Source organism: Mobula birostris, chromosome 1 (genome assembly GCF_030028105.1).
Source record: "Mobula birostris isolate sMobBir1 chromosome 1, sMobBir1.hap1, whole genome shotgun sequence".
Lineage (NCBI taxonomy): Eukaryota > Metazoa > Chordata > Chondrichthyes > Myliobatiformes > Myliobatidae > Mobula > Mobula birostris.
In genome coordinates, this window is record NC_092370.1 from 105,843,193 (window position 1) to 105,856,277 (window position 13,085).

The 13,085-nt window shown below is 39.1% G+C and overlaps 1 protein-coding gene across 1 annotated transcript in view; it reads right to left on the bottom strand.

The window, feature by feature from the left end:
- The window catches only part of tg (thyroglobulin), a 360,953-nt gene extending 351,196 nt beyond the window's left edge, over positions 1 to 9,757 (bottom strand). The window contains exons 1-5 of the mRNA XM_072246581.1: positions 9,742 to 9,757; positions 8,864 to 8,969; positions 7,873 to 7,970; positions 6,479 to 6,682; positions 2,024 to 2,183 (exon numbers count right to left, since the gene is read on the bottom strand). Coding sequence (XP_072102682.1) covers positions 2,024 to 2,183; positions 6,479 to 6,682; positions 7,873 to 7,970; positions 8,864 to 8,969; positions 9,742 to 9,757 — 584 coding nt within the window. The remainder of the gene's footprint in view (positions 1 to 2,023; positions 2,184 to 6,478; positions 6,683 to 7,872; positions 7,971 to 8,863; positions 8,970 to 9,741) is intronic.
- Between the last annotated feature and the right edge of the window lie 3,328 nt (positions 9,758 to 13,085).

The following is a 13,085-nucleotide window of genomic DNA, read 5'->3' on the forward strand; positions in this document are numbered from 1 at the left end:
GCCTGTGGTATGTTGAATACCGGGTGAACAAGTAGTCTTTGGAGTACTGCAAGTCTGTGTCTTGGCTGTTGCTTTGATCACACTTGAGAGCTCAGTAGTTGGTGCTGATGCTTTTGTTTGCTGGTGGGGAAGGGGGATATCGTTGCTTGCTGCCACTTATGTGCGGGAGGGAGGGGAGCTGGGGGGCACTTTGGGGTTCTTAACATTTAACTGTGATTCATTCTTTGGTGGCACTCCTCTGTTTTTCGTGGGTGGTTGCGAAGAAAAAGCATTTCAGGATATTTTTTTTTATTAAGTGCAGTCGTGAACAATAGCCAGATCAGAAATGCTGATCAAGTCAACTAGTTCCCAAAGAGAACTCTGATAGGCCAATCAAATGGTTCACTGCTGCTCAGCGATAGAACACAAAAAAGTCATATGTACAATTAAGAAACATTAAAAAATAGTAGTAATACTGGAGTCATGAAATATATTGTATACATTTCTCTGACTTTAAATGTACCTTTGAAACCTTTGAATACCATACTGCTCCTTGACCCACATTGTCTCCTTGAACTATAGCAACTTTATTTTAAAGTTTTCACCTTCAATTTCAAACTCTTTGGTTGATTCATTAACTTCCTTGTTCCTTGCCGTCTCAAAGTTTTTTAAGATATCTGTGCATCTTTGCATACCTCAAGAGATTTTCAGCCCGGGTCTGAAAGTCACGCCTATAACTACTGTATATGGGCCGCGAGCTCTGGAATTGCTTCACAATTGTTGATCATAGATTTTGCTGTAAGGTATACATGCATAGAATGCAGGACGTAGCAGGACCAAATTCACTTTGTAAGAACACGAAAATGCTTTTTTTTAATAGAAATTAAACACCAACATGAGAAAGATTTATGACAGTAAAATCACATTCTTTGTAAAAGTTGTTTTACCCTTATCATGACTTTTAAAGCTTGTCCCAATGAAATTAACACAGCTTTGAAAGGAGGGCTTTTATCTTATTTTATCATTTATTTCTTATGACAAAGAATGTAAAAGCAGGAGGAGGTGACTTGGCTCCTCACATCTGCCCTGCCATTCAAAATGATCATAGCTGTTCTACCTCAGGCCTCATCTTCTCTGCCCTCAATCCCTATTTTCAAGAAAAAAAATCCTCATTACTATTTTCAAGAAAAAAAATCCGTAACTCTTCAATATTAAATGACTGCCCTCTTATCTAGTAACTACGTCAAAATCTGTTTTTCTAATGCAAACGTCAACATTCACTTTTTCAGGCCCCCTTGGAATCAATAATATCACTCCTAATTTGTGAAAATTACAAGGAATACAGATCGAATTTTTTTAGCCCATTTGATACGACAACCCTTTTGACCAAGGAAATAGTCTTTAGTATCTCTTCATAACAGCCTCTAATGTTATTTTATAGTTTCTAAAATAAGGGGATGAAAACTGATAACTTCTTTCAATTTACAACATAAACATCCATTATAGTTTTGAACATCTTCAATAAATCTCTTCTTAATCTGCTTTACTTTTTTCTACATAACTGAAATCCTTTAGCCCTATTCCACTCTGACAAAATAAAACCTGAGAATGCTCAAGCAGAATCCATGGAGAAAAAGTTATTTTCAGGTCATTGTCTTTTCAATTGAACAGGTGAAAAAACATAGTCTTGCAGTGTCTACAGCTTTTGGCTTTGGAGACATTCCAGACTTTCCCGTCTACAATCTCTTCAGATATAGAAGTACAGTTGACTGTCCGGCATGAGGTTTACTGCTAAGTCCTCATATCTCTCAATGTTTTGGAAATTGCTTCACTCAGTTCCCTCTGACATTGACACAAACATGGCTGAATCTGTTCAATCTCCATGAAATTATGATAATGAAGCACAATCAGCTCCATGGAGATTCTGGCTGCAGTTTTCTATCAATATGTTCTAACAGACCTTCTGCTGATTTGCATTGTTTCCACTTTTAACTTCTGAATGATATCATTTTCAATTTTATTTACGTTCTTTTCTCCCTCTTACCTGTTGAAGTTATTGACCAAGTCAAAGACTGTCATGTCTGCTGTGTTGACAAATCTGCACTGGACATCAAGAAAGCTCCTGTCCCTGGAACACTGGGGTGGTGACTTTATCCCGAAGCCATGGAGTACCCGCCGATCTCGAATTTCACAACTTGAGGGACCTTTATTGGGTACAAAACTGCACGGTTAAGAAAATAAAACCTTTATATGAGTGACTTTCCCCACAATTAAGAGTTTCAAGATTAACAACCCATTGGGACTTCATCAACATAGACCTGGTTTACCTTCTCACCATCACCTGAGGACCTGCTATTATGGTATTAAAGTTAGAGGGGGGAAGTTTAAAGGTGACGAGAAGGGCAGTTTTTTTTACATGGAGTTTGATAGGTGCTGGATAGGTTACAGGTGAAATAGAGCTACAAAACCTGGCCCTCTGTACCTCCCTCCGCAACTGGATCCTCAACTTCCTAACCAGAAAACCATAATCTGTTCGGATTGGTAATAAAATCTCCACCTCGTTAACCATCTCCTTAGGGATGTGCGCTTAGCCCACTGCTCTACTTTCTCTACACACGTGACTGTGCAGCTAGGCATATCTCTAATGCCACCTATGAATTTACTGATGATACCAACCATTGTTGGCAGAATTCAGGTGGTGATGACAAGGCATACAAGAGCGAGATATACCAGCTAGGTGAGTGACATCGCAGCAAAGACCTTGCACTCAACATCAGTAAGGCCAAAGAGATGACTGTGGACTTCAGGAAGGATAAGCCAAGAGAACATACTCCAGTCCTCATAAGGGGGGTCAGTGGCAGAGTGCGTGAACAATTTCAAGTTCCTGGGCATCAGTATCTCTCAGGATCTAACCTGGTCCCAACATATCAATACATCTATAAAGAAGGCAAGACAGCAACTATATTTCATTAGGAGTTAGAAGGGATTTGGTTTGTTCCTAAAACACACGAAAATTTCTACAGATGTACCGTGGAGAGCATTCTAACCGGCTGCATCATCATTTGGTATGGGGTGGGGTGGGGCTACTGCACACGATAGAAGTAAGCTGCAGAGAATTGAAAAGTTAGTCTCCTCCATCATAGGTACTAGACTCCATCATATCGAAGACATCTTTAAGGAGTGGGGCCACAGAAAGGCAGCATCCATTATTAAGGACATGAGCTCTTCTCATTGCTACCATCAGAAAGGAGCTACGGAAGCCCAAAGGCAATTCAGGGACAGCTTTTTCCCCTCTGCCATCCAATTCCTAAATGGACATTGAACCCATTAACACTAACTCACTACTTTTTTAAAACCTCTGTTTTTGCATTACTTATTTTAATTTAATATTTTAATTTTATTGAATATACTTATTTTAATTTTATTTAATATACGTATATACTGGACTCTGGCGTTGTCCTGGAGGACAGGAAACATGCAAAGGACACTCCACTCTTTAAGAAGGGAGGAGGCAAAAGAAAGGAAATTATAGGCCATTTAGCCTAATCTCAGTGGTTAGGAAAGTGTTGGAAACTATTATTAAGGATGAGGTTTCAGGGTTCTTGGAGATTAATGATAAATTAAGTCAATGTCAACACAGTTTCTGTAAAGGGAAATCTTGCCTGACAAATCTGTTAGAGTTCTACAAGGAAGTAACAAGCAGGGAAGACAAAGGAGAGGCAGTGGATGCCATTCATTTAGATTTTCAAAAGGCATTTAATAAGGTGCCATTAATGAAGCTGCTTAACAAGATAAAATCATATGGCCTTACAGGAAAAGTACTAGTATTGATAGTGGAATGGCTGATAGGCAGGATGCAGTAAGTGGGAGTAAAGGGGGCCTTTTCTGGTCAGCTGCCAGTGACTAGTGGTGTTCCTCAGGGGTCAGTATTGGGACTGTTACTTTTCACATTGTTTGTCAAAGATTTAGATAATGGAATTGATGGTTTTGTGGCAAAGTTGGTGGATGATATGAAGATAGGTGAAGGGGGAGATAATGCTGAAGAAGCAATGTGATTGCAGCATGACTTAGATAAGTTGGAAGAATAGGAAAAAAGTGTCAGATAGGATACAGTGTTGGGAAATGTATGATAATGCATTTTGGTAAAAGGAACAATAGTGAAGACTATTATCTAAATGGGGAGAAAACAAGCATCAGAGCTGCTGAGGGACTTAGGAGTCCTCGTGCAAGACTCTCAGAAGGTTAATTTACAGGTTGAGTCTGCGGTGAAGAAGGCAAATACAATGTTGGCATTCAGTTCAAAGGGATTGGAATATCAAAGCAAGGAGATAATGTTGTGCTTTTATAAGACACTAGTCTGGCCACACTTGGAGTATTGTCAACAGTTTTGGGCCCCGTATCTCAGAGGGATTGTGTTGTCATGAGAGAGTCCAGAAGAGGTTCATGAGATGATTCCAGGAATGAAAGGAATATGAGAAGTGTTGGACTTGTACTCATTAGAATTTAGAAGAGTGCGGGGGTGGGGGGGATCTCATTGAAACGTACTGAATATTGAAAGGACTAGATAGCGTGGATGTGGAGAGGATGTTTCCTATGGTGCGGATATTCTGAACCAGAGGGCACAGTCTCAAAATTGAGGGGTGGCCTTTCAGAACAGAAGTAAAGAGGAATTTTTTTAGCCAGGGAGTAGTGAATTTGTGGAATCTTCTGCCACAGACTACAGTGGAGGCCCAGACCTCAGGATATTTAAAGCAGAAGTTGATAGTTTCCTGATTAGTCAGGGCATCAAAGGACATGGCAAGAAGGCAGGTGTATGGGGTTGAGTGGGATCCAGGATCAGCCTTGATGGAATGGTAGAGCAAACATGATGGGCTGAATGGCCTAATTCTGCTCCTATGTCTTATGCTTTTATACTTCTGTAATTCATTGTTTTTCTAAATTTATGTATTGTATTGCACTGCTGCCGCAAAGTGAACAAACTTCACAACATACTGTATATCGATAATATTAAACCTGATTCTGATTCTGGAATGTTTGCTTCACTGTCCTCTGTCCATCTGCGAACATTCCCATTCTCCTGCTACCTTACTTCAAACTCTCCCCAAGAACATTGCCAAATACCCCTCCTGAGACATTGTACATTCAATTTTGAACATCAGTTCTGCCACTGAGCTAAACTGAAGGAAAAGAATAGAGGACTTTAAAGCTTGAAAGTGAAACTGACAGAACCAGGGTGATGTTGAAAAAATGGAATATTTGAACTGGTGCTCTGAAAGAGTTCTTCAATTAGTACCACGACATTACTTTTACAAACAATGTTGCAAAGTTTCTGTTCCCAAATACTTGTCTAATTCCATCAGTAATTCTGTCAGATTTTCCAGTCCACAAAATCTTGGACAATTTTATGATCCTCACTTCATCCCTGCTAATTTCATTGATTACTTTGTATCTCTGTCCTCTGAATACCAATCCTTCTTCCCTCTTCTCATTATCAAAATCTGTCAAGAATTGAACACCTATTAAATCCCTAAATTTGTAAGAAATATTGCACTGCAGTAAATGATCAATGACAACAGGTTGTTACTAAAAAGCTGAAATTTTTATGAAATGTTATTAAAAATTTGTCACTGGAAGGTTCAACTGTTCACCAGTGACAATAGAAATGAGCCTTGTGTGATATTACAGTTTCTTAACTTCCTTTATTCTGTTGGTAGTGGTCCCACTTGCCCCAGAACCGGTTCAACATCCCAGGAATTTGAATCCCTCCCTTTTACTCTGATTTGTATGTGGATCCTGAGATTTCTAAGTTCTTTTTACTTCCTAACTTCCAGTGTTTGCTTTCAGAGTAATCTCGAAACCCATTTAAAAAAAAACATTTCTAGTAATTTTCCTGTCAACTCTGCCTTAATTTCTGAAAACTCCAAAACATCTACAGAAGTGGTAACACACTATGATCTCCCAGCTGGGAGAGCAAATACTAAAACCATTAGTTTCTAAAGTAATTGTAAAAAATATGATTAAATGCATGCATCGACTGATCTTGTACATTGTGCGCATTTTTTTATCTATAAAGAAGGGATGTCACACAAATTAAGTTGCCTTTCATGTCGATTTTAAGCCACTGCTTGATTTTATTATGCCAGTGCATAAACAGTAATTACACTACCTTCCGTGGTCTGAGGTTTAATTTCCAATCTTTGCTTTTCTAACTGGGCCTATGAAGAAATTATGGTTCTAGCAATACCAGTGAAGTCAGGCAACTGAAGAATTGTGGATGATAGTGGGAAATCAAGAAATCCCTGTCAGGAGGTACAGTGCACATTTCATTTTCGATTATTACACTGCTGGATGGCCAGAGGAGTGGTAGCCCCTGTGCTATTGTCATCCAGTTAAAAACTGTACTTTCAAAAGAGAATGGCTAGAATTACATTTGGGTTCTGCACTCTTTGCTCTGTTGAAACACTTCGGTGCTTTGTTTTTGGTGGAAAGCAGTACTCACAGTGATCTGGACGCTTGTTTTGACGTGTTCCATAAATCTCCATGCCGTCACTGTCAACACACCAGCACTGACCAGTGCCAGCACTGCACTGCACAACTTCATACTCCCCTGTCTGTGTGCACTGAGGGATATAAGACGTGCTGTGGCTATTTACATACCCACTCAACAGTATCTGCTGGCGATGGAGCTGGCAGAAGGACAGGCCTGAAGAGAAAGAAATGGATAATTAAAATAAAATTATGACCTTGGGGAAAGCGATAACTTTGCAGGTAAGATGTACTGTGGTGTGCACTGGGGTCTAACATGTATTCCTAGGCTTATAAAGAAAGAAACATTTACCTGGCAATGAATTGCATAAAAATAATTGTTATCAGTGAAGAATAAGTTATCAACTAGAATCTGCACAAAGGTTTTAAATTTAATTATAGAATAGCAGCTATAACGGAGCAAGTTAATAGATAAAATCTCTTCTAGGGAATCAGAGGAACAGTTTGTAGATCTTGGCTGGGACATGTTCCAACCTGGGATAAATTCCAACCAAATGTTCCAATAATTGTAACATTTATTATCAGCATCATAGAAATTGACTAATTGAAAGGAGCCTCTATTCTTCGAATTGAAATATTATAAAAGGAGATTATTTTACAGGGCCAGGTATCTGGGAATTTAGAGGTGGGAATGCACAGACATCTGTTGGAATTTTCAGTCAAGGGGCCCCCATCCAAATCATATGGTTTTCTAATGACTGATAATTTCTACTGCTACATGAGCCACAAAATACTATGGTAATTGAATGGAATTACCAAGATTATGTCAACATTTGCAGGAGTCTGTGTTCAAACTTACCCAAATTCCCCAGTTTTGAATCAATACCTGCAGGGGATTATCAGGATTATGTCAATCAGCATTGGAGAAAACAGGTGGTGGAGAAATTCCTAGGAGCTTATGAATCCTTTTAGAACTTTTCTTCGCTATGTCAATTTTTGTTGGCCATCTCTCAGAGTTATTAAAATATACAGGTATTTTATTGATGCATTCAAGTGAGGTTCTGGCAATGGGTCAAACTGTCCCATAAAGTATACCATGAGAGTATACAATAAAGATTAATTTTTGCATTAGTATTGTAAAAACAGCAGAGGTTCACTGAAGATTACAGTGAATGAGATTGTGTTGATATAGGCAGAATTGTACAAATATGCAGTGCAGATAGTCTCTTCACACAAAAGTGTATTGAAGGTTGTATTAGAATTTGAAGAGTAAGAATAAATCTCAGATTTTTATGTGACAGTTTAATAATAGTTTAAGTGGAAAATAGAATATTTTTAAAAGATAAAGAAGAACACCTTTAATATTCTGTTGACTAGTTATGATAAAGATTAGTATTGCATACTTACAGGCAATTACTGTTGTATTTTGGTTGCTTCCTGTCACCACATCACCCTCACTGTTGACACACCAACAGGACCGTCCATCCTTAGTGCATTGGATATTCCTGCATCAACAATAAGTTATTAAAGCCCGAATGTTATCCAGTTATTGCAACAGTCATAGAAGAACACTTGTGGAAGGTTACGTCCCCAAATTGTAGGAACCTGCTTGTGTGAGACTTGTTGAAATGAGTTACAAGGAGAGGTTGGCTACACTAGGCCTTTATATTTTGGAACCTATGAGAACGAGGGGTGACCAAGTAGAAGTTTAGAAAATCACGAAGGGCAAAGATCAGGTGAATAGTGGCAGTCTTTTCCTTAGCATAGGAGAGTTCAGGACAGAGGGACATAAAAGGAGAAAGATTAAAAAGGGACCAAAGAGCACCTTTTTCATGTGGAGTGTGGTAACGATATGGAATGAGTCACCAGAAGAAGTATTTGACGCAGGTACAATAGTATTTAAAAAGCACTTGAATAGGAACATGGAGGGGTGGGACTTAGCGGGATATGGGCTGAATGCAGGGAGTCGGGATTAAGGGGTGGCCATCATGGTCAGCGTGGACTTGGTGGGCTGTAGAGTTTGTATCACTCTACAACCCTAATGCAGAATAGAGGATTTGTGTGAGGTTAATATAGTATTATAGAGCTATACAGCACAAAAACAAGCCCATTGACCTGCTAAATGTGAAGCCTATCTACACTGATCTCACTTGCTCACATTACGGCCTTACACCTTTACACCAGAGTTTCCCAACCATGGATCCCTTGTTTAATGGTATTGTTCCATAGCATAAAAAGATTGTGAACCCCTGCTTTACACCTTTCCAAACCAAGTACCAATTCAAATGTCTTTAGGATTGCTGCCTCAAGGCCCTTTGAATCTGAAATCAAGCCCTTACCCCCATTTATTGTAACAGCAGTTAGAAATCAGCAGGGTAAGATGTACAGAATATCCCACCTGTATTTACCATCCAACGTACACTGGGGAATATAGGTGTCTTTCTTCAGGGAGCTTTTTCTTTTCAGTTCACAAGAACTCAGATGCTGCGAGTCTTGCTGGTATTCTACAGTATAAGACAGTTAAAAATCACCTCGGATTAGTTAAAGAAGAATGAGAGAGCATCAGTGATACATCATTATTTATAAAACATGACTCTTGCCTATATTGCTTCCCTTGTTTGCAATGGCAAAAGGCTAGGAAAGACTAATGTCAACAATTGTGCAAACACATTTTGAGTTCTAGTCTGGTCTCACTTCCTTTTCTTGCAGAGTTATATTCTTCACAGTTATATTTGTCACTTATTACATTTTCCTAATTACCCTGAAAAGGGTTTTGGGCACTTTCAGGAAGAACATAGGATCAGCCACAGAAGTGTAAACCTGGAGTGGCATTTAATCCAAACCAGTAGGAACTGTGGAACAAAAGACAAACGGCTGTAAGAAGTCATTGGGTAGTCACAATCTGTTCAGGCAAAGGGATTATCAACATCTCAGGTCAAGATGCTGTATCAGGACAGAGTGTAGAAGAATGCTTGTCAGTAATACAGAAGTGAAACGAGGGGATGAGATAGAGGGTGATACCTGAGAGGTGAAATTCAATAAAGGAGGGATGATGAAACTGAGCGGAGGAGGGTGTTAAAAGCAGAGAATGAGATAACAGGATGAAATTGAATTTGGGATGGAGATTTGAATGGCAAGTCACAGAATCAATATCCATCAAGGATGGAGCAAATAGAATGAAGAAAATTTCTGTCTTATAGAAATGGTTAGAGTTAGAGTAAGGTTCCATGACAGAGGAGTGGGAAATGGATATCGGCTAGGTTAAAAGGAAATTGCCAAGGTTCGGTCCCATGGCGGGAAATGAATTTAAAAAGGGAACTAAAACAAACTGGGAAGGGTTGAAGCAGATATTACATATAAAGACATGCACAGCAAGAAATGGGAAAAGTAAGTGTGCGAGGCAGCTCAAAAATTAAAAGGCTATATCTCAAGGAGGAAAAGGTATAGACTGGTTCTTTGCCAGCAGGGAATGAAATAGGTTGGTGAATGCAAGATAAATAGAAAAAAAGTTATTTTAGTAACAGGCCAATACAGATTAAGAATCTGAGTTTTAAATGAAACAGCATATCATTTGTTCAATAATATTTGATTCAGATGGCCAGGAGGAAGGTTGATGAATTTAATATATCTTTGGAAAATGCATTAAAAGCACAAGCAAAACAAAAGATATGACACAGAGTTATCACTTCCAATACTTACCACGGTTTTCTCACTCCATTTTCCACAAGCTAGGTAACTAGGTCCAGCCTGGGAGTATATGTCCTTTGAACATAATTGCCCCAGTGCAGACGTCTCAGTTAACTACATGAATTGAACAGGAGTTAGATTTTAACTTATTCGTTCCCTTTTCCAGATTATTGAACCCAGGAAAAGCACTTCCTGCTATACTGATCTGATATTGCAGTTTGTGCAATCCTAAGTAAAACTTTCAGCTTGGCACTGCACTAGGGAGATCTTGGACAATGAAAATGCATGCAACACTACCTGGTTGCAGGATCCAGGATGCTCCAAAGCACCTTCTCATGCACAATGGCCATTATCCCTACCATTCCTGAGATTACTGTACAATCACAAGTAAATAATTTGGTTAATTAAACATGCTCCTAGCTCAAGAAACAATAATTCCATTCTGACTGATGGAATATAGAGAACAATCCAAATTAGAACATTCCAAGATGATGTGGCTTACCACTACACTTGGAAGCTACCATAATGGGCAACCATACAGGCAGTTCTATCTTCAGCCATTAGAAGTTAAATTTCCTTTAACTTCTCTCTACGTCAAGAGGACTTAATTCATCCTTACCAGAAGACACAGCTGCTGCACTGCATATGCAGTGCAGGGCAAATATGATAGTGCTTATGTGCCCCATTGCTCCTATGAAGCAGCTGTCCGATTGAGCCCGAGCCCTCCTTTTTATTAGGCTCTCATGTCATTGTGGTCCCTTCAATCCAAACATGATCTTGAATGCATGAAGGGCATCCAGATATTCAGAGTGAAATACAAGAGCTGTTTGACGTGAGTTCTGTGACTTGAAACCAAACAAAACTTCTTTAATTGGTATGCATAAAGCCTCTTGAAAACTCACTGATATACAAACTGTAAAATAAGGCTTCATCTTTCTCATTTATCATTTTGAAACTTGATGTGATGAATCATTTTTTTGAAATATCTTCCAATAGACACAAAATGTTTTAAGATATTGGCTATCCTGTGATCAGTGGATAAACACAGCATTCTCAGGGCAGGTATAATAAAGTAAAACTGCTATGATTCCCAGTGTCACAATAATGTCTCCTGTGGGACAATAGAAGTATTTCAAGTCCACCCCATATCAATCAGACAAAAGTCTCTTCTATCTTTTGGGTCTACGTGCCTAATAGTAAAACAGGGTAAGCAATTTCAATCTTATTTCTAATAAAGAAGTATCAATGACACAAAATTGTATTGCAAATAAGTTAGCCATCTTAAAGAAAGATTGCAGGATATCTATGGAGAAAGATCAAAAGTACGTATCAGAAAACAGTGGAATACTCTATTGATATCAAAGATGATATTAAAAGGTAAAAATGATCTCGGCTCAGTGGTGGCAATATAGCTTTTAAAATTTGAGAGGTTGTAGAGTCATAGAAAAGTACAGCAGGGAATCAGGCCATTCAGCCCATCAAGTCCATGCCAATCTATTTAAGCTGTCTACTCCCGTCAACCTGTACCCAGACCATAGTCCTCAATAGCCCTGCCATTCATGTACTTATCCAAACTTCTCTTAAGCTTTGAAATTGAGCTTGCATGCACCGCTAGCACTAGCAGCTTGTTCCACACTCTCATGCCCCTCTGCGAGACGAAGTTTCCCCTCACATTCCCCCCAAAAATTTCAACTTTTACCTTTAACCCATGACATCTACGTTTGTAGGTATTTACCCTACCTATATCCTTCATAATTTTGAATATCTCTATCAAATTTCCTCTCAATCTTCGATGTTCCAAGGAATAAATTGCTAACCCATTCAACCTTTCCTTATAACTCAGATTCTCCAGTTCCAGGAACATCATTGTAAATCTTCCCAGTATTCATTCAACCTTATTTATATCTTTAGGTTAGTGACCAAAACTGCATACAATCCTCCAAATTGGGCCCCACCAACATTTTATAAAACTTCAAGATAACATCCCATCTCCTGTACTCAATACTTTGATTTATGAAGTCAATGTGCCACAAGCTTTCTTTATGACTCTATCTACCTTTGTTGCTACTTTCATGAATTATAGACCTATATTCACAGATCCCTTTGTTCTATCACACTCCTTGGTGCCCTAAAGTTCACTGTGTAAGACCTACCCCTGGTTGATCTGACCAAAGAGCAACACTTCATACTAGCCTGCATTAAATTTCATCTGCCATTTTCAGCCCATTTTTCCAACTGGTCCAGATCCCACTGCAAGCTCTGATAGTCTTCTGCATTGTCCACTACACCCTCAATTTTGATGTCATCTGCAAATTTGCTGATCCAGTTAACCAGATTATCATCCAGATCATAATGGAGATGACAAACAACAACAGACCCAAAACCAATCCCTGCAGCATAGGGCACTAGTCAGAGAGGCAACAATATACTACCACTCTTGGCATTCTCCCACAAAGCCAATGTCTAATCCAATTTACTACTTCATCTTGAATGCCAGAACTGAATCTTTCTGGCCAACCTCCCATGTGGGACCATGTCAAATACCTTGCTAATGTCCATGTAGACAACATCCACTGCCTTGCCTTCATCAACTTTCCTGGTAACTTCCTCAAAAAACAGTAAGATTGGTTAGACAAGACTTACCACATAGAAAGCCATGCTGATTATCCCTAACCAGTCCTTGTCTTTACAAATACATATATATCCAGTCCCTTACAACACCTTCCAATAACTTTCCCATTACTGATATCAGGCTCACTGGCCTATATTTTCCTGGTTTATCTTTAGAACTTTTCTTAAAAAGCAGAACAACATTAGCAATCCTCCAACACACTGGCATCTCAGCTGTCGCTAAGGATAGATATCTCTGCTAGGGCCCCTGCAGTTTCTGCACTTGTCTCCCACAGGGTCTGAGGGAACACCTTGGCAGACCC